The sequence below is a fragment of the Mastomys coucha genome, unplaced genomic scaffold, assembly GCF_008632895.1.
Source record: "Mastomys coucha isolate ucsf_1 unplaced genomic scaffold, UCSF_Mcou_1 pScaffold1, whole genome shotgun sequence".
Classification (NCBI taxonomy): domain Eukaryota; kingdom Metazoa; phylum Chordata; class Mammalia; order Rodentia; family Muridae; genus Mastomys; species Mastomys coucha.
The window spans coordinates 16681271-16703474 of record NW_022196891.1 but is presented as its reverse complement, the minus strand read 5'-3'; the positions used below and the strand labels follow the sequence as shown (position 1 = coordinate 16703474).

At 46.1% G+C, this 22204-nt stretch overlaps 1 protein-coding gene across 7 annotated transcripts in view; it reads right to left on the bottom strand.

Annotated features, from left to right (window-relative positions):
* Window positions 1–22204, bottom strand: part of CUNH2orf76 (chromosome unknown C2orf76 homolog) — a 69727-nt gene that overhangs the window by 7586 nt on the left and 39937 nt on the right. The window contains exons 3-7 of one of the 7 annotated variants that reach the window (XM_031380734.1): window positions 19501–19551; window positions 18047–18182; window positions 13496–13533; window positions 12981–13015; window positions 7775–7854 (exon numbers count right to left, since the gene is read on the bottom strand). In XM_031380734.1, coding sequence (XP_031236594.1) covers window positions 13002–13015; window positions 13496–13533; window positions 18047–18182; window positions 19501–19551 — 239 coding nt within the window. In that variant the 3' untranslated portion in view covers window positions 7775–7854; window positions 12981–13001. Of the gene's footprint in view, window positions 1–7772; window positions 7855–12980; window positions 13016–13495; window positions 13534–18046; window positions 18183–19500; window positions 19552–22204 lie in introns of those variants that run through there. The other 6 variants (XM_031380737.1, XM_031380740.1, XM_031380730.1 and 3 more) reach the window with 6 other exon arrangements.

Genomic DNA, 22204 nt, shown 5'->3' with positions numbered 1-22204 from the left:
CACCACCACCACCCTCCTCCCCATCCTACCTGGCTTGCTGCTTTCTATAAAACTTTACCCCAATAGATGTTCAGAGCTCCTCTCCACCAAACCCATGTTGGCAGTGGGCTGAGGGAGCCCAAGTGCTTGAATAAAGGCCCTGACGTGATGGCACTGGATCGGCTCCTGTCTGGTCTTTTGGGGTCACTAACACTTCCCCCGCACTCTATCTGCAGATGTGGGTGTAGAGCTCTCAGCCATCTCTCTCTCCAGTACCACGTCTGCCTGCGTGCTGTCATGCATGACAATGGACTGAACTTCTGAACGATCTGTAGCAATCCCCAATTAAATGCCACGGTCATGATGTCTCTTCACAGCAATAGAATTTCTAACGAAGACACCCGTGCACACAAACACATACATTTTCTATACACATTTTTAAAAACTTGTTTCTATAGAATCAGGCTTGCAGGGGTCCGGATATGCTGTTTTTGAAATGGCTAGAAGAAAGGATTTGGCATGTTCCCAACATAAAGAAATGATTATTGTCTAGAGTGACAGACTTGTTCATTTTATATACATATGTGTATGTGGTATGTATATCTGTGTATGTATATGTGTGTATATGTGCATATATACGCATGTGTATGTATAGATATATGTATATGTGTATATGTATATATGTACGTATTTGTGTGTATGTGTTTGTGTATCAAAATGACACTGTACTCCACAGAGTGCACAAATATCCTTACTTATAAATTCGTAAAAACACATAAAATCATTATATGTCAAAAAGCAATACTTTAAAAAAAAAAAAAAAAGAACTGGCAGGGTAGAGCTCAGTAATGCAGCGGCAGCCAGTGTGTGCAGGGCACCAGGCTTAATTCCCTAGCACCGCTAGATAGGAAGGAAAACAAACAGAGCCGTAGAAGACAAACACTTACACTAATAACGGAGGAGGGCTGCGAAGACGGCTCAATTGGTAGAGCGGCGGCCTCGCAAGCTTGAAGACCTGCTTTTCATTCTTTACCCCTTGCCAGAGGCTGCAGAAAAAGGCCAAGCTTGGTGGCAAGTGTTTGGATTCCCAGGGCTGTGGAGGCAGGGGCAGGCAGTGCTCAGGGCTCACTAGTCCACTCCATTTTCAGGCTAGTGAGAGACTCTGTCTCAACAAAGCAAAGCCATTGAAGCTGTCCTGTGGCCTCTATACTCACAGGCACACGTATGCACGTGTGCACACACACACACACACACACACACACACACACACGTCTGTAGAGGTGTACCGTGGATCTCTTTTAGAACCCCAACCAACATTACTGAGTCTAGTCGGTCACTGTTACGATGTGAAGGAGAGCCATTGGGACAGTGTCAAGAAAGAAAACTTGTCTGTCCTAAGATATTAGACCCCAAGAAAGGGACAGGAAAGAACCTTGAGCCTGAAGGACCTGTAAGTCCCACCCTGGGAAGCAGTGGGAGCCAGAGCTGTCCACCTACAGCGGCTCTGTAGGAGGACGTGATGGAGAGGTTGAGGGTGGGGGCGGGGGCGGGAAGCTGATGGCAGAAGTGACACGGAAAATGAAAACGAACCCCAGGGGAGTCCCGGGATTATTACAGAGCAAGGTTGGCGTGAGCTGTTCCCCGGAGACTGCAGCGCTGGCGTGGTCCACTTTCCCCTCTTTATAGTAAAGCTCAGGCTGCTCTATGAGCAGCACTAAGCCACCAATTCCTTCTCAAGGCAGAACAGATTCCAAAGGGAGCAGCAGAAGCAGAGAGCAAAATGAAACATAAAACATTGCTGCAGGAACTTAATAAATACTTTTCTTTTTGAGGTGAATTAGTCCACGAGACTTCAATGACCAAGACCAACCCTTGAGTCGTCTAAGTTATACATCTTGGTGAAACTCCCCCTCCTCCCTGGAAGGAAATCGGATTTCTCTTTTTGACGTGTGTCCTGCAGGTGCATGTGACATTTGCAGACACTGCACACAGACGTCAGAGGAGGGTGCCGCTGTCCTGTCCCATCATTCTGTCTTATTTGAGAGGGTCTCTCAGCTAACCTGGGCTAGGCCGGTGGTGGGCAAGCCTCAGCAATCTCCTATCTTTGTCCTCCACAGTTCTGGGATTATAGGTGAATGTGGGTGGGCACACCCACCTTTTTACATGGGTGCTAGGGATCCGAACCCAGGTCCTCATGCTTGAACAACAAATGTTCTTGCTCAGTGAGTGAGCTTCCCAGTCCTGGGACAAATTATTTTATTCATACAAGTCCACAAACAAAAATGGGTGCCGTGTGTCCAGTGTGGAGTGTAGCACAGGGTCCCAGTAAAGTGGAAGGTGTGGAGGGATGGAGTCTTCCTGCTCTGCTCTCCCAGCTCCCCTCCCAGCCTCTCTTTTCCAACTCCTGCAGAAAGTCAGAGTGACATATTTATCACACTGCGTTATTCCCATGGCAACTGGCTGTGATAGCCAACTGACAGCTCTTCAAGAGATCAAGGAGTGCAAGGGGAGCACGAGCTGACTTTGAGCTCTGCTCTTAAACCTCTCCAAAGCCCAGCCAGTCGCAGGCGGGAAGGAAAATTCCCTAGAAAAATCACACTTGACAACTCCACTCCCACTTGTAATTTCCTGTTGCTCTCGGGGGACCTCGTGTCCTCCCCAGGCTATAACCCAGGCTTGCTCCCCAGAGGACAAGAACATGGCTCCAGAAAGCAGAGGAAATTGTTTCTGGGGGGGGCGCACATGCTGCCTTGCCAGTTCTAGAGGATATTTTGGGGATCCCTAGATCACTCCAAGCCCAGAGAGAAACCCACAAAAAGAACCTGATTTCAATCAAAGTCTGATCAAAGCATTCAAACAAGAATGGGTGAAATGCTTGCTTTGTAAACATCAAAACACAAGTTCTATCCTCAAAATCCACATTTAAAAAAGGCCAGATGGAGTGGCACATTCTTGTAACCCCAGCACTGGGAGAGCCGGTACAGTTAGGTTTCTGGGGCTCGCTGGCTAGCTGCCTTAGCCTACTTGCTGAGATCTAGCTTTAATAGGAGTCAAAAATAAGATAAAGATTGAGGAAGGCACCTGTCACCAGCCGCTGGCCTCTACGCATTCACACAACTCATGGACATGCACCCATAAGCAATACACACGCGCGCGCGTGTGCGCACACACACACACACACACACACAAACATACACACAGTTTTTTTTTTTAAAAAATGGTCCTAATTATAGGGAAGGATTGAAATCGCAAGAATAATCAGAGAACACAGAGAAGGAAAATCAAATCAGCCATCCAAGGCAGCATTTCCATCTCTCAGACATGTGACCCTTCCTCCATATACACTTACAAACACAGATTATATACATTTTGTTATTTTAAAAAATATCCAAACATTATTATTATGTGTGTGTGAGTGGGCGTGCACATGTGTGGTGGGGAATGGGTACAGGCAGTGACCAGAAAGAGGACATTCAATACCTTGGAGCTGGAGTTCCAGGCACTGTGTGAGAATTACCCAACTAACGCCGGGATGCAAACTCCAGTCTTCTAAAACAGTGTCCAGTGTGCTAACTGCTGAACCATCTGCCCCATGTGTGAGTTTTAAATGATGATGGTAATGATGATGATGATGTCACACAATTTATTCTCCATCCATGGGCAAATGTCCACATCAGTGAATGCAACCGGGGACACAAGAGGGAACCCTTCCACCTTGTAGAATCTGGTGGACCCGAGGAGGCAGGTTTCTATTGACTCAAAAGATACATGAAGTCGCCCTGACTGCAGAACATGAAAGGAAGTGCATGCACTTAGCAGATGTGCACGAGGAAATTCTTATCTAGACTGTAACCTCCCTGGGGCTCACCAGTGTTATGCATGACTACCAATCTTGTGAGAGCTGCTCCATATGTGCACACGCACAGACACATGGACAACATGGATGTCTGAGGTCACCTGGGTGGACATAAGGGACAGAATCAAGTTCTGAGCCCAAGCCTTGGGGCTAGGGAGTGACTCAGTTTCTTGGCTCTGCTATGCAGAGAGCACCTATTTCAACACTGCCACCCTGCCAGTAGTGTGGAAGCCTTTTAAACATGCTTCCAGTTCATTCACTCTAGGATCTGTATAGGATCATTTACATTTATCTTTTCTAGATTAACTACATGGTTGTCTGCATGTATGTCTATGGTATGTGCACATGTGTGTGTATGTGTGCATGGATTTGATATCAGTCATTTTCTACCTTATTTGTATTTCTACTTTTAAATTAAATGAAATGTTTTGGGGTTTTTTTTTGTTGCTTTTTTTTTTTTTTTTTAAAGACAGGGTTTCTCTGTGTAGCCTTGACTGTCCTGGAACTCACTCTGTAGACCAGGCTGGCCTTGAACCCACAGACTCCATCTATCTCTGTCTCCCAAGAGCTAGGATTAAAGGCATACACCACCACCACCCAGATTAAATGTTTTAAATTTGTGTGTGTGTATGTGTGTGTGTGTGTGTGTGTGTGTGTGTCTGTGTGTGTGTGTAGTGTGTTGATCGTGAGTAGCTGGAGCTATAGGAAACTGTAAGCTACCCAACATGAGTGTTAGGAACTGAACTTGGGTAAGAGCAGTGTGTGCTCTTAGCCACTAAGCCATCTCTCCAGTTCCTGCACCTTACTTGTCTGAGACAGGATCTCACTGATCCTGGAGCTCACCAACTGGCTAGTCTGGCTGGCTGGTGAGCCCCAGGGATCCTCCTGTGCCCATCTCTCAAAGTCCTGAAGACTTCTTCAGTCAGGTTAACAACTTTTTACCTGTCATTTAACATACTCAACATATGTATTCATACTCTGTTACTTTTCCTTTAGGTCTGTGCCTTATTTAGGGTTTTCATTACTGTGATGAAGACCATAAGCACATGGGGGGATGGGGATTATTTCAGCATACAGTCTCACATCACAGTCCATCATCCCGGGAAATCAGGACAGGAACTCAAGCGGGGCTGGAACTTAGAGGCAGGACCTGATACAGAGGCCATGGAAGGATGCTGCTTACTGGCTTGTTCCTCATAGCTTGCTCAGCCTGCTTTCTTATACTATGCGGGACCACCAGCACAGGGGTGACACCATTCACAGTGATCTGGGTCCTCCCACGTTAATTATCAATCAAGAAAATGAATCACAGGCTTGCCCACAGGGCAGTCTGGTGGGGCCATTTTTCTCTCACTTGAGACTCCTGCTTCCCAAATGACTCTAGTTGGTGTCAAGGAGACACAAAACTAGGCAACACAGTCTGTGGGCCATTTTCAAGGTCATATTTATCACCGTTTCCCTCTATAGCATCTCCTCTGAGGTCATGAGTTCATGTTTTTATGAAATGAGAAGGTGGCTCAACTGGTAGGGAACGTGCTGTCAAGCCTGAAGTTCTAAATTCCATTCCCTGGGACACACGTGGTGGGAGGAAAGAACCAGCTTCCACAGGTTGTCATCTAGCTCCAAATGCGTACCATGGTGCACGTCACTGCGCCCCTCACACATACATACACACATGCATACATACATACAAAATTATGTATATAGTTTCGAGACAGGGTCTCACAGTGTAATTCTGGAACTCACTATGTAGACTAGGCTAGTCTCAAACTCACAGAGACCCACCTGTTCTGACTTCCAAGTGCCACTATACCCAGCAAGTAAAAATATTTTTTAAGAATTATTTTTATTTATTTTATGAATATGAGTACAAAGTAGCTGTCTTCAGATGCACCAGAAGAGGGCATCTGGATCTCATTACAGATGGTTTTAAGCCACCATGTGGTTGGTAGGAACTGAACTCAGGACCTCTGGAAGAGCAGTCAGTACTCTTAACCACTGAGCCATCTCTCCAGCCTCAAAAGTATTTTAAAATGATGTAACATTAATCCATCTAAAATTTCTTTTAAAATAAAGACTGAATTAAAGATTTGCAATTTGTTTCCTAGAAACTCACATCATTTTTTGGCTAATCCATGTCTTCCCTGTTTATTTAAGAGATGTTAACTTTACTGTCTTGTAGCCTTTTCCTGTTTGCATTGCTTTTCACTGGGCTATTCGTCCATTCTCACATCAATACCAGTCTAGAACATTCATTTGGGCTTCAGATTTTAAAGCAAGCCAGGCTCCCTCCAGTCTCTAGAAGTCTCCGTCAGAGAAGTGCCACCTGCTAGAAAGGCAGCATTTGATACACTAAGTGTCAAGCTAAAAAAAAAAAAAAAAAAAAAAAACAAACATTTCTCACTGATACAAAATAAACATTCAATACCGATTTAATGGATGACTTTTTCCAAAAAGCAGAAACATTAATTTATTAATTACTCATTTACACAAGGCTCTCAGCAGTAGTCTAGATTGGCCTAGCACTTGTCATGCAACCCAGGTTAGCCTGAAACCCATGGTCCTCCAACCTCAGCCTCCTGAGAGCCAGGATTAAAGGCATGCACCCCCACGCTCAGAAAGAAGCCATTATAGACAGTCTCAAACTTGACTGACTTCTAGGGAACGTGATCCTGGATGAAGTGACAGAAAAGAACATAAGCTCCAGAGACTACGATTCCCGTGCCCAATTCACAGAGACACAAAAATGACTTCTTACTGTCAAATAACAATAAAGCTACAGTATTTATAATACAAACAGGTACTAATAGTAGTACAGAGAGATGAAGTTTATAATTTCATAACCTGCCATTTATTTATTAGAGCGAGAGAGAGAGAGAGTGTGTGTGTGTGTGTGTGTGTGTTTGTGTGTGTGTGTGTGCAAGTGCTCATGCAGATGCAAGAGTCTGTATGCAGAGGCTAAAAGGGGACATCAGTTGTCACCTTATCCCTTGAGACTAGGTCTGTCAGTGAACCTGGGCTGACAGCAAGCCCTAGAGACTCTCCTAACCCCACCTCCCACACTGATGTGGTCACAGGTGCAGGCATGGCCACACCCAGCTTTTTTGCAAGTGTTCTGGGGTTCAAATCCAGGTCCTCAAGCTTGCATGGTAAGCTCCCCCACCCATGGAGACATCTCCCCAGCCCCTTCACGGATTATTTTAAACGCTACTTCATTGGAAAGAGGTGAATTCCTGACATCTGGACGTTCCTCGCCAAAACGAACAGCTTCCCAGCGTAGCCCTCACAGTCCATGTATGTGGGGACTCAGAGAGTGTGCACTGCGACCTCAGAGGTGCGTCCCAGGCTGCGTGTGCCTGCTCGTGTGCCTGCTCCTCAGAGTAGCTCACACTCACATACACCACCTTAGTGAAGGCAGAAATAGCTTAACAGTGACATCTAATGGCCAGGAGTCACACAGCACTTCTTCCAAACAGAACCCAACACATAGTCTAGGTTGAAAGGCTAAATGGAGTGATTTTCCCACTGTACACACCAGGCGTATAGTTTAAATTCCACAACTTGGCTGGCCCTGAGAGTCTTGAGTGATTATCAGAAGTTCTGCTGCGTGTTGTGCAAACAACATCTCATTTCATTATTCTACATTAGTTCCACTAGGTCCAGTTCTCTCCAACAGTGTTGTGAACGGTCCGTCCGCAGTTACTGTGCTAACAACCTGTCAATCATTTCAAATGACCCTCATGGAGTGCCTCACGGCAAACCTGAAATGGACTATTTGCATTCTGCACATATGCAGAGCAAATGCCAGTGCCCCTGGTCAAGTGATCAGCACACGGCATGCTCAGCACAGGGCATTTACTTAGCAGAGATGCCATCGGCCAGGAGGCCTAGCGCACAGGTCGGGAAGCCCAGTGCCCACCCACTCAGCCTTTCTCACCTATTCCCGAGGCCTTCAGTGTTCTGTCTTCCTTTAGCAGGAGTGTGTCATCGTCCTCCAAACCCAACACAAGCTCATTTGTCTAAAGAAAAAGAATCCCCATCTGATCAGTACGCTTGCCCAAGACATCCTGAGAGTGTCACTTGTACGGGGCTGGGGAAGCACTTGAGCCAGGGAAGCATTTGCTCTACAGGGATGAGGACCTGAGTTCAGAACCCCAGGCTATGGAACACCAGAGCTAGGGCGGTGGAGACAGGAGGACTCCCGGGCGCTCACTGGCCAGTCAGCCTAATCAAACAGCAAGCCCAGGGTCACGAGAGACCCAGCCTCAGAAAGGAAGGCGGATCGGCCTGGAGGGACAGCGTGGAGGCTAGCACTTGCTTCTCTATCATGGAGACTGGAGTTTAGATCCTAGCACTGATGTCAGGCAGCTCACATGTAACTCCAGCTCCAATGGATAGAAGGCTCTCTTCTGGACTCCGTAGGCACACCCTTACACACTCATGTGTGTATATATACACACATGTGTACATGTGCAAATAACAAACAAGCAGATATTTTTAAAAGTAGGGTGGACAGTGATAAAGGAAGTCATCAACATCAACTTCTGGCCTCCATATGCATGTATATATATGCAGGCTCCCAGCATGTACACGTATACACACCTATGAACATACACATACAACACACACACACAGCTACTACATGGAGTCTCGGCAATAATCTAGGTCACTGTGGTAAAGGGAGAGCAGAGGAGACGCAGAGTTTAGACCTACTAAGTGCCAATCTTGTACACCAACGCTAGAGACAGGCTTTGGAGTCAAACCAAGATTACCATACAGGTTCCCTCTGCCTACACTAAAAACATCTCCAGGCTTCAGTTACCTCGCGGCTAGAAGAGGGGAAAGGAGCGCAGCTTGCTCTTTCCCCGGTGGGAGGGGTGTGTGACGATCCCTCTGGACCCTCAGCGCTGACTAAGCTCTCTGTGTTTGCTGTCACCATGTGGCATCGTCATCATCACAAGAACCTGGGAAGATTTGCAAACGTGCAGGCCCAGGGCACGTGGCTCATCAGAGGTGGAACTGGAGACACGCTCTTGACAATGTGACTTCCGAGAGACGCAGATGGGCCTTAAGTGGCCCCAAGGGCACATGTTTAAAATCTCTGCCCAAGCTGACAAGGAATTCAGCCTGCGTCTTATTAACTGTCATGTGGTTTGGTGTGGCGGTGGATGTTTGTTCTCCAGCGATGTTTACAAATCTGGTTGGACGTCAAGGGAAGCAATCTGGAGCCGCTGTCTCCATCTGAACAGCACACGGTGCCACCTGCCAATCAGAAGTCAGCTGTCTAGAGGGCTAGGCTAGTTCCATGTACGTGTGTGTACCTGAGTGTGTGGGTACGTGTTTAATGCAGGTCAGGAGGCAATGGTAGGTGTCATCTTCATCTCTACTCCTCATTTTTTGCGGCAGGGTCTTTCACTGAACCTAGAACTCACTGACGAGCTGGACTCGCTGGCCACGAGTTCGGGGATCTGCCCGTCTCTGCTTCTCCAATGCTGATCACATGTTTGCCACCACACCTGGCCTTCTATGTGAGTTTTGGGGACCTGAACTCTGCTCCTCAGGCTTGCAAGGCAAACACTTTACTGATTAAACAATATCGATCCCAGTCTACCCTACTTCTAGAATATATCTGGGAGAGACTCCACAGAAAGGTCTCTCCTCTACCGAAACTGAAGCCCTAAGCCAGACTCCATAGTCCATGGCTCATGAACTTCACTCACTCCAGACAAAGGGCCCTGAACTCCAGAGCACATTCACTGAGAAAACAAACTATAACGCTCTATTAAAAGTTCTTTCAGAGCCGGATGGTGGTGGCACATGCCTTTAATCCCCGCACTTGGGAGGCAGAGGCAGGTGGATTTCTGAGTTCAAGGCCAGCCTGGTCTACAGAGTGAGTTCCAGGACAGCCAGGGCTACACAGAGAAACCCTGTCTCGAAAAAACAAAAAAGAAAAAAAAAAGTTCTTTTAGAACATAGAGACTAAACACAAAGTTCTCCAAGCACACAAAGAACAAAAGTTAGAAAGTGTCCTGTCGCTTGCCCTGGCTACGAAGCTCTCCTCTGCAGAGTGTGTGCCTGCGTGTGGGCTCCCCGACCCCATTGCTGCATGTGCCACACGGGTGGAGATGCTCTCGTAGACCCTGCGGTGCAAACAGAAATGTATCATGTGCTGTCTTCTAAAGTCTTACTTATTTCTCTCTTAAAAAATATGGCTGTAGGGCTGGAGAGATGGCTCACTGAGGAAGAACATTCTCTGTTCAAGCATGAGGACATGAGTTCAAATCCCCAGTACCCTCCGAAAATGGAAGGTGCCTATGACTTCAGCACCACATGGAGAGCAGATAGGAGTCGCTGGGGCTTACAGCCTGCCAGCCCAATTCTAGGCTCAGTGAGGGATCCTGTCTCAAGGGAGTGAGTACCACTGACAGTAACAGAGCAGAGCAGCAACATCCTCCTCTGGCTACTGCGCAGACTCGCCTCCTCTGGCTACTGCACAGACTCGCCTCCTCTGGCTACTGCGCAGACTCGCCTCCTCTGGCTACTGCGCAGACACACCAGCGAGGTGGATGCGAGTTCCAGCATGTATGGCTCTGCTGCTTGATTATAAATGCTGGGGTTTTCCTCCAGGATGGACTATGCCCTAGAACTGGGCTTTAGTTATATAAGGTAATACATACATAACAAAACCCTGTTAAGTCGCTTTTGTCAGGCATTCTCTCACAGCAGAGAGAAAAGAAACTAAAAAATTCAAAACAAAACCATACCTTGCCTTCCCTACCATTTAAAAGTAAGAATAAAAACACTGCTCACATGAAGCCTGAGGTGACTGTGGTAAAATGTTCTGGTAAAAGAGCAGATGCCACATTGTAGCCTCCGACACGTGTGAGCCCAGTATTTTGAGACACTGTCAAATTTTCATATGAAATAAATGTCACCCTATCCCGAAAACACCTGACAATCTCGGGCACTTGCTCCTGTCATGTGTGACACACGTTTACCTGACCAACTGTACCAGTGACTTGAAATAAGAATAAAATTCAATTAGTTCATGACTACTTGGCTCAACTCTTGTTAGGGAGGGTGAGTGAGACAGCTCAGAGGGCAGCACTTGAAGCCTGAGGACCCCTGGGTGATCCTGGGGTTCTACACAGTGGAAGGAGAGAAAAGAGTCCTGAAAGTTGCCCTCTGAGCTCCACACATGCACCACGGCACACCCATATGCACATGCAACTAATAAACAAAAATGCAATAAAGGTTTTAAACACTATAAGAATTCCTATAACCCAAGCATTACACTAGGTGCTGGAGGTATGAAGGGGAATGAACATAAGAAATGGTCCCTCGGGGCTCGGGTGGCTCATAGTTCATCTGGTGAAGTGCTTGCCCAATAAATGCAATGGCCGGAGTTCAAAAGCTGGGCATGGTGGTGCATGTGTGTAAACCAGTGCTGGCAAGGTGGAAAAAAGATGATCCTGGGGATGAGCCAGCCGGTGTAGCTGGATCACGAGCCCCAGGCTCAGTGGGAGATTCTGTCTAAGCTACGGTGGAAGCCAGGCTTAATGGAAAAAGCTTTAATCGCAGCAATCTCAAGGCAGAGGCGGGCACATCTCTCTGCAAGTTTGAGGCCAGCTGGGTCTACGTAGCAAGTTTCAAGCCAGCTAGAACTTCACAGTGAGACTGTCTCAAAACAACAAAAACAAAAACAACAGAAGCTGAAGAGCAATGGAGGAAGACATTTGATGTTGACCTCTGGTCTTCACATACATGTGCACACCTGTCTCCATACCCACATGTACAGAGACACATGTGCACATAGACATATGTACACATATCCACACAGAGGCATGTCCCCCATCCTTGAGCAGTTCATATAAGATTGGGCTGATGGTTTCAATGAGGAGTCTACGCAAGGCCAATGAGGCTCAAGAGCAAAGATGTCCCCACCCTGCCTGAGAAGCACCCCATTGCCGGCAACTTCATCGGAACCCTACAGGGTATGTCAAGATCATATAAATAAAGGCACAAAACACAGAAACACATAGCTCTCTTCAGGCAAGGGACACTCTGGGTAGCCCGTGCCTCTGTGGGAGCACCCACCAGAGCTCTTGTGGCCAGCACCCATACAGAATACCAGTGTTTACTTCTGGGCCTTTGTTTCTGGTGCAGAATTAGGAATGTGGAAGATATTATGCTGCCAGGTGATAATGGGATTTTTTTTTTAAAAAAAATACAACTTGGGTTTTTACTACATTCTTTGCCTATTTTGTCTAAATAGATGATAGGTATTTTTTATGTGCATGTTAACTAACATCCTCCTTTATTTTATTTATTTAATTATTTATTTATTTATTTTGAGATTATGTCTTTTTATGTAGTCTTAACTGTCCTGAACTCACTATGTAGACCAGGCTGGTCTTGAACTCACTGAGATCCTCCTCCCTGCCCTCCAAGTGCAGGGATTAAAGGTATGTGCCACCATGCCCAGCTATTCACTTTGAAAAGATCTATTTCTAACAAGTACATATGGCTATTCACATCTTTATGTGTGTATGATGTGTACAACCCACACCAGCGGTCAGAGGATAACTGTCAGACATGACAGCAGGTGCCTGTACCCACTGAGTGATCTCGCTGGCCCGACTTGGCCTTTGTACATATGTGGAGTATATGCACACATATGTGTCTGTATATGTTCATGCAAATGCCAGATGTCTGTCCATGTCAGTTAATTTCTTCAATTTCTGCTAATTTTGTTGTTGTAATTTCTTTCTTTTTTAAAGCCTTTACTTTGAGACATCATTGGGAAACCTCAGGTGCACACAGAAAAGACAGACATGGCTGCCGTTTAAGACAGTCCAATCAGAAAATGCTGATGCCAGCATGGCCTGCCATAGTAGGAACCATGGAGACATGGTGTCCTGGTTCTTCCTCCTCATCCACTACAGAGGAATGTACAAGCCTCCTCTGGAGTTGCCACATCCTCATGGACCTCACAAAAGTCTCCTTCCACCACAACCTCACTCCTGCACCCGTGAACAACGCACACTTGGCATCCATAAGTCAACCCGGAGATCCGGCCCCACCCCATCTCCACCTTCCCAGTGAGATATTCCCTGAGGTTACAGGTGTACAGCACTGCTTTTACCTGGGTGCCGGGGATCAGAACTCAGGTCCCTGTGCCTGGAAGGTAAACACTAGTGACTAAACCATCTCCCAGTCTCTACTTTTTTTCCCCTTTAATGGGAAAGGAAGATGGAAAAAAAGAAAAGAAAAGAAGAAAGAAAGCAATACTCCAAAGAAATAAATTTCTAGACTAGAAGATATTTTAGACACACAAGTTCATTTACTTATTCCCAATTCTAGCAATATTTGTGGAGGTATAGCAGAAACCCCACCCATCAGATACCCCACCCACCAGATACTCCACCCATCTGATATCCCACCCACCAGATACCCCACCCATCTGATACCCCACCCACCAGATACCCCAACCACCAGAAATCCCACCCACCAGATACCCCACCCATCAGAAACACCTCTCATCAGAAACTCCACCCACCAGATACCCCAACCACCAGATACCCCACCCATCTGATACCCCACCCACCAGAAACACCTCTCATCAGAAACCCCACCCACCAGATACACTCCTACACACACCTTTGCTTTGTGAGCTTGATGAAGAATCTTTAGTGTATCTGAAAGAAAAACAAAACAAGTTTTTTCTTCATACAAATGTATCTAAACACATCTGCTGTAATTATTAGAAGAAACTGGAAAACAGAAACCCTTTCTTTATGAACACACCTATTTAAAATCTGTTCAACTGTAAAAAAATAATGCTTTTTAGCAAATTATTCAAAGTATAGGAGACCAGAGGTAGAGCTTAGTGGTGGAGCCTTGCCTATGAAGGCATATGATGGTCTTGGTAGGAGGAAGGAGGGACAAAAAGGGGGGAGGGGAGAGAAGAGAAGAGAGGAGAGAGGAACAGAGAGGGAGAAAGAGAGAAAGAGGGAGGGAGAGAGATATAAAAAATATTTTTAATTGGTAAGTGTCCAACCCTTTGACTTTGAGTGATATGACATTGTCATCTACAAACTTCACAATCAGAAGCCACTGAACTGCAAAAAACCACATCACAGAAAAGTTGGTAATGTTTTAAGTATGAGTCACTTTTATATTGGGCCTCATGAGGCCTGTGGGTCAGACATGTGTGTATGGGTTCAAAGTTTAGGTCTTTGGCATGGAACACTGGAACATCAGAAGTCTGAAAAGCAAACACACAACTCCATTTTATCTTCTATAGCCACTAAAAGTCAAGAGTGAACAATTTTTTAAAAATCCATATATAAATTTTAAATTAAGACACAAGTGAACAGCCAGGCATGGTAGTATACATCTTCATTCAGGAGACAGAGGCTGGCAGATCACTATGAGTTCCAGGCCACCTTGGTCTACCGGGCAAGTTCTGGCCAGGGCTGCATGGTGAAACTGTAAATAAAAAAGACACAAGTGAGAAAAGTGGCTTATAAAGACCAATTAGCTCTCAGGGCAGTTACCTTCAGAATTCAAACAGAATTCAGAGGTCATGTGAGCAGGCCAGTGCCCAAAAGACACCAATATCTGTTATGCCTTTTTGTGTCCATGCATGTGCACATGTGTGTACAGGTGCATATTTATGTGCCTACATATGCATACAGTATGAGTGTATGCACGTGTGTGCATATGCATGCATGTGTTATGGATGCACGCACATGTGTGTGTAAGTGTTGTAGGTGTTTGTGCATGGAGTACATGCATCTATATGCACACATATGGAAGCCTGAGGTCCGTGTCAGGTGTCTTCCCCTCTGGCCAGCCATGCAGTGTTTACAGAGTCTTTCACTGCACCTAGAGTTCACACAGTCTGTCTACCCGGCCCTCCAAGAAGCAAGGCTGGTTAACCAGCACACTCAGGGACCTGCTAGTCTCTCCTCCTCAACACTGCCATCTCCAGGGACCACTACCAGGCTGGGCTTTTTTACATGGGTGCCTGGGGTCAAACAAAGGTCCTCAGATAGGCAAAGCAAGCTCCTTACCAAATGGGTGACTGTTCAATGCAAAGCTTACTTCTTAGATTTATTCATTTCTCTATTATACCGTGTTTTGGCTACGTGGATGTCTGTGTACCATGTTTGACCCTGGTGCCATCAAAAGTCTGAAGAAGACATTCAGTCCCCATGGAACTGTATCAGGATGGCTGTGAGCAACCATATCTGTGCTAGGAACTGAACCTGGGTCCCCTGCAAAAGCAGCAAGTGCTCAACTGCTGAGAAATATCTCCAGACCCTACTGGGAAAGAAATGTTCCAGTGCGCTCAGCAAACCCACCAGGGAAGCTACATTTTAAAAAGCAGGCCAAAAATGCTATGTGTGGACATTTTCATCAGACTTTTCTCTTCAATAAAATTGGCAAAACCAAAGAAAGCAAAGAAAAATGTTCCTTCTTCTACAGTGACATCACCACTCGTCCTGACTTTGGAGTGATCTGTTTGTTTTTGCCTGGTTTTGATTTTTGTTTGTTTCCCCAGGCTGGCTTTGAACTTGCTATGCGGCCAAGGCTAGTCTTGAACTCCCGATTCTCTTGCTTCTAGCTCCCCCAGTGCTGGGATTACAGAGATGCTTATCTTGACTCCTTTTTTAAAAAAAATCCCACAAATCACTTTATTAACAAAAACATCTTTCCTTACTAAAAATTCCTTGCGAGATGCAATTTTATAAACATACTTTTATGGGGCTAGGGAGCCGGCCTGAGTTAAGTGGGTGCGGTTCCTTCAGAGGATCAGGACCCACGCTGGTGGCTCATGATTATCATCTGTGACTTAGCTTCAGGAGATCCAATGCTTCCCTCCAGCCTCCACAGGAATATACACACAGACACATATGCAGATAAAAACAAGATACATGTTTTAAATATATATAGAAATAGGGGCTGTGAAGGCCGCTCAGCGCTTGAGAACACTTGCTTCTCTTGCCGAGGATCCAGGTTCCAAGCACACACATGCTGGTTCACAACTGTCAAGAACTCGTTATGGACGTCTGACAAACTCTTCTGGCTTCTACAGGCACAGGGTACACACACACACACACAGGCGAAAACTCATACACATGATCACAACAGCAGAGAAAATGGGGTTCTACATGTTTAAGATAAATAGTATTTTATATTTGTGGAGTATTTAATATGCTATCCCATGCACTGTTAAAGTTCATACTGCCTCAAAAACACACAATGCTTGCCAGGTGTTACGACACACAGTTTTAATCCCAGCACTCAGGAAGCAGAGGCAGGCAGATCTTTGTGAGTTCTGGGCCAGCTGGGGCTACATTGAGAGGCTCTGTCTGAACAAACAAACAAACAAACAAACAAACTGTAAAAGCAACTTTTATTCACCAGACATAATTGTTGTCTCAGAGCTAAATAAACCCATACTTTGTAGCTCTTTCTGAACTCTGGCTGGCTGGTCCAACTCAGTGGTTCAGGCCCAAAATGCCTCTCTGAGCCAAACGATTCAAACTGACTTCTCTCAGTTTCTGAGTGAATTGTTCTGCTTAGAAAAACTGCCTCTGAAGCCGGGGAGTGGTGGCGCACGCCTTTGATCCCAGCACTTGGGAGGCAGAGGCAGGCGGATTTCTGAGTTTGAGGCCAACCTGATCTACAGAGTGAGTTCCAGGACAGCCAGGGCTACACAAGAAACCCTGTCTCAAAAAAAAAAAAAAGAAAAGAAAAGAAAAGAAAAGAAAAGAAAAGAAAAAGTGCCTCTGACTCCATGAACTGCTCTGCTCTGCTCTGCATTGCCTCTCCCCGCACAGTTCTTAAGCAGCCTCTTTCCTGTCTGCTCTCATGAGACTTGGGTGCATCTTCTCTCTGATTCATTCTGTCAAATCATTCTCTGATTTGTCACTTTGTCTGCCCCTACATTAGACATCACTGTTTGGGATGAAATGTGCACACTAAGGGCATGCCTGTACTCCAGTCGGATTACACAGACCTAGGTCTTTGGATGTGATCCTTGCCAGAGGTAGCCATGTCGCTGGATTAGAATTATTCTACTACAAACAAACAACAAATATAATTTTAAAACTCCCACACAGGGTTGGCATCCGCAAAGAATAGAGAAGTCAGGATTACTCTGGGTACAAATGCATCGTGCCTGAGCCCCTGGGATGAGTGACTGAATCAACAGATGTAGATACTAATTAAATGGGAGGGTCTCAGAGCTCACCAACTCTGGTGGCTTTAAGAGTGGGCCCTTCACCCAACATAAGAGCAACCAGCAGAGAGTAGAGCTGACACCGTACCGTCCCACTCAGCAGCACCCAGCGCCCTGTCCTGTCCCCACAGGCCAGACGAGAACCAGGGGACCAGCGTAGGTGAAAAGCCAGCAGCAAGCCTTTGCTAAGCGAGACAAAGCAACTGTTACACAGCCACACCAGCCCAAAGAGCCTCTCCACGCCTGTCAGGACCCACTGCTTCCGCAGTTCCTTCCTGCTCTTCCGCCAGTTCCCTGTGATGCAATGGGGTTAATGAGACAGTGATCTAATGATGCACTTTCTACCTCATTGAGTCTCCGATGGTTACACTAGCTTATTTTATATTGTTGTGGTGTGTCTGTATGTATGTGTACACAGGTATGTAGGGTTAAGGTTAGGGTTAGGGTTAGGGTGTGAGTGTGAAAACCAGTGGACAACATTACCTCAGGAGCCACCCAAATCTATTTATTTACTTTTGAGACAGAGTTTCTCCCTGGCCTTGGGCTCATGGATTCCATTAGACTGGTCTGGCCAACAAGGCCCAAGAACACATCTGTCTCTGCCCTCTCAGCTCTGGGGTTACAAACATGTGCCGTTGAGCCTAGCATGTTTTACATGAACTGGGGGGAATGAACTCAGACCCTCAGTGTTCAGCAAGCACTTTACCAAATGAGCGATTTCCAGTTCCCAGGCTCTGCTTTACTTCAAAATGTATCTTTTGAGAAAGCTGACATTGTACACATTTACCTACACACACACACACACACACACACACACACACACACACTCACACAATACAATATGCAAAAAAGGGAAACTATATGTAATTTGCAAGTGGATTGAAGGCTATGATTTTGAGATTCTATTCAAGGCTCCTTCAGAAGCCGTGAAAGGCACAATTGAGAAGTTTCATATTTACCTCAAATCACGCTTTCTTATTCCTTTCTCTGCTTCAGTGTGGAGTATGTAAATGCTGCGGGTCTCATAAATCAAAGCACTTTCCACTCGGGGCCTCCATCTCCTGCCTGCTGCCTCTGCGACCTCACAATTAGACTCTGGGTATTAAAATGCGGGCACACAGAGATTGTGATTTCGAAAGACTGTAGGTCATCGGTTGCCCTATCAGATGGGAATGGAATGAAAAGCCACTCTGGAAAATGACTTAAGGTTATAAAAAATTTACACTTTCAAATGTCGCATTAATTAGCAGAAATATTTATTAGGTGCTTTGCTACTTTCAAGAGGGTCTGAAATCCAAATGTGCTGAGTGCTACTCCACTAAGAATGAGGAACCAGATGGTTTTTATAACACTATGACAGAGCCTCGGCTTGATTGTGGTATTTTTTTCTTTGTGTGAGTGTGTGTGTGTGTGTGTGTGTGTGTGTGTGTGTGTAGGTCACATACATGTATACCAAGGCAGAGGACAACGTGTGAAGGTCAGTTCTCTCTTTCCATTATTTGTGGGTCCCAGGGATTGGTCTCAGGTGGACAGGATAGATAACAGGTCCCTCTATCTGCTGAGCCATCCTACCAGTCCTTATCTATTTCTTTACTTATTTATTTGTGAGGCAGGTGTCATGTACCCCAGGCTGGCCTTTACAGCTTGCTTTACAGCTAAGGATGATTTTGAGTTTCGTATCTTCACCTCCCAGGTGCTAAGGGACTATCCACCATATGCAGCAGCGGTAGGTAGGGAACCCAGGGCTCTGTGCATACGAGGTAAGCGTTCAAACACCTGACACCCACCCCCAGCTCCTGCTCCTGGATTTTTAGGTCACTACTTGCAGCATATAAAACTAGCATGTTCAAGTTATTAGCCTTTAAAATGTTAAAGTAGCTTTTGAGACAGGGTCATAGGTGTCCCAGGTTGACCTTGAACCTTCCACTTCAGATTCTGTTGTCTCTGTACTCCGAGTGCTGGACTACACGTGTGTACCACCGCACTCAGTGTTATTCAGGAGAGGGATGAAACCCAGGGCTTCGGGGACACCAACCATGCAGTCTACGGCTGGAGCCACACCCACAACCCCGAACAACTTCCTTTAATTCTTAGTCCCTGGCTGTTTTCTTCTTCTCTGATTACTTGGCAAACAATAAACAGTTTATAAACAGTTTTGCCAAGCATGCTATTCCTCAAGCACGCTACTTCCCCACACAGCTACAACGGACTCTCACAGCATGCTATGACTCCTGCCAATAGGACTCCCTAACAAACTTCCATACTGATGCGGAAGCTATGCCTCTGCCCCTCCAAAGTAGCTTTAATTTATAGTAACTTAATGTTTAAGCATCACATTTAGATTCATGTCAACAAAGAATAAGTCAAAATTATGTATCTTTTGAAATAATAATAATAATAAAAAAAAGGTTACCGTATTTGTAATTTCTGAGGGGTGGTGGCAGGCTGGTCCTCAAAGGGACATCTGCAAGAGGAAATGATAAATTTTGTCATTACACAATATCCAAAAGAGTATTTCAGTTCTGCTCTGGCCCATAGTCAAGATTCTTCTTCGTTTATCCTTTCCTTCAATAAGGTCTGGTGTAGCCCAGGCTGTCCATTGGCTAGCTCCATGTGCGGCCAATAATGACCTGGAACTCTTGATTCTCGGCCTTCGCCTGCCGAATGCTGGGATTATGGATGTGTGTGATCATGCCTGATTTACCCGGCATTAGGATGGAACTCAAGCACACCCCCAACTGAGCCACACCCTAACGACAGGCTAAGCTAACCTGACAATCAGACAGAACGAAGCAAAAGCCCATCAAAATCCAGGGGCCGTCCACCGTAACTGAACCATCCCTGAGCTGCTGAGCCAGGAACCACTGACCTGAGAAGGCCTGAAACTATTGAAAGGACCATTCCCAGGGCTGGGGAGAAGGTTCAGCCCAGAGAGCACCTGCTGCATAAGCAGGAGGAGCACAGGAGATGCCAGAGAACAGTGGTCTGCTTGGAGAAGGTTCAGCCCAGAGAGCACCTGCTGCATAAGCAGGAGGAGCACAGGAGATGCCAGAGAACAGTGGTCTGCTTGTGGGATCCCAGCACCTCTCCTGCTACTGTCTGTAGAGATGCAGAGAGGAGCCAGGATCCACATGCCTCTCTGCATCTCAGTGACAGCCCCATGCGCACTGGCATCTCTGCTGCACTGTCTCTAGAGATGCAGAGAGGAGCCAGGACCCACATGCCTCTCTTTACATCTCAGCGACAGCTCCATGCGCACTGGCTCCTTGGATGTTGCTATAGCCATGCTGGTTTACCTAAAATGTCTCCATTCACTGTTCATTCATCAGTCCCTAAGGATTAAGACACCACGGGCTGCCTTCTCAAACTGCTGGGCAATGCTCACCACAAAAGGAGGCCAGAGGCCATAGCCTGCTTTTCTCACTGTGTGGGTACAACCTAAAATTTGCCCTTGGTATGTGGCAGGTACTCATAAGCTCCCAAGAAGGAAGAAACACAGTCAAATCCCTTCACCTGGCAGCTATGAGCACCGAGGCTCCAAGGAGGTGATCCGTGATGTCCCGGAAGCCGTGGCTGGGGGAAGCCTGGAACATCTTGGTATACCAGAAATGAAATAGTTAACACACATGCATGTGTACACATGTGCACATATAACAGGAATATCAACTGAAAGCCAAATGCCAGAGCTACAACAATCCATTCAAGTTAATATAAATAGAGACTTAAATATAAATAAACTATTCATGCAGAAGACTTCAATATCAATGATACATAAATCCCACCCTCAGGAACTGAGGGGTAGCTCCTTGCTCTCTGACGATAGACTGTGCACAGAAATAACTTCCAGACACTGGGCACCACAGGCTGGGCATGGGCTTAGTCGGCGGTCTGCTCACCTAACATGATTGATGCTCTTGGTTTGCCGTGCAGCACCGCACAGACCAAGAGAAGTAGTCTAGGCCTGTACTTCAAACGGTTGGGAGGTCAATGCAGGAGGAATAGGTGGTCAAGGTCATTCAGTTACATAGTCACACTTTACACAGACAACACGTCATGCTGCTTCAGGGTCCACACTAACAAGCACAGAGCACGTGCAAAGCAGACGCCTTCACAGAACGTGAAGAGAGTGACTGGGTCTCCGTGATCTTCCTCCCAAGAAGCCATAACCCCACAAGCACGTAAAGGTTACTCAGCCAGCTCTAACCCAGCAGTTCTCAACCTTCCTAATGCTGCCATCCTTTAAGATAATGCCTCAGGTTATGGTGACTCCCAACCATAAAGTTATTTTCATTGCTACTGTTATGAACCATAATGGAAATATCTGATATGCAGGATATCTAAGATTTGACCCCCAAAAGTCATGGCCCACAGGTCAAGAATTGCTGCTGTAATCAAAGGGAATCCTCCCATACACCAGCCAGCCCTCAGAGCTGCCAGAAGCCTGCAAAGTCGGAGTAACCATCACGGCTCAGAGGCGCCTAGGGACAATGATGGACCTACAGGAAGGCAGGCCAGCTACTACACAACCTAGATGACCTGAGTTTGATCCCCAGAGCCCATGTATAATCAGAAGAAATGACTCCATAAACTTGTCTCCTGACCTCGCACAGGCAACTCTCTCAACTCTCTCTCTCCCTCTCTCCCTCTCCGCCCCCTCTCTCTCCCTCTCTCTCTCTCTCCCTCTCTCCCTCTCCCCCCCCTCTCTCACACACACACATCATACATACACTATACACAACAATAATAAAGTTAAAAATCAAAGCCATGGCAGTGAATTGTAAAGTAGAACCTCTCTTCTGGGAACCTTGAGCAAGAAAAAAATATATAAAAATAAAAAAATAAACTTTAATCAATGGTGGTGTATTCATTAACTGTAGCCAATGCAGCATTCCAACATACAATGTTAAGAAAGAGGCTATTAAATGCAAAGAAATATGTAAAGATAAAAAGGAAATACTAGGGCCTACAGAGATGGTTCAGTCAGCAAAGTTCTCGCAATATACACATGAGCACCCAAGTTCAATAACCAGCATCCGTGTAAAAGAAGGAGGCGAGCCAGCACTGGGGAAGAGCAGGAGGGTCCCCGGGGTACTGGCGAGCCAGCACTGGGGAAGAGC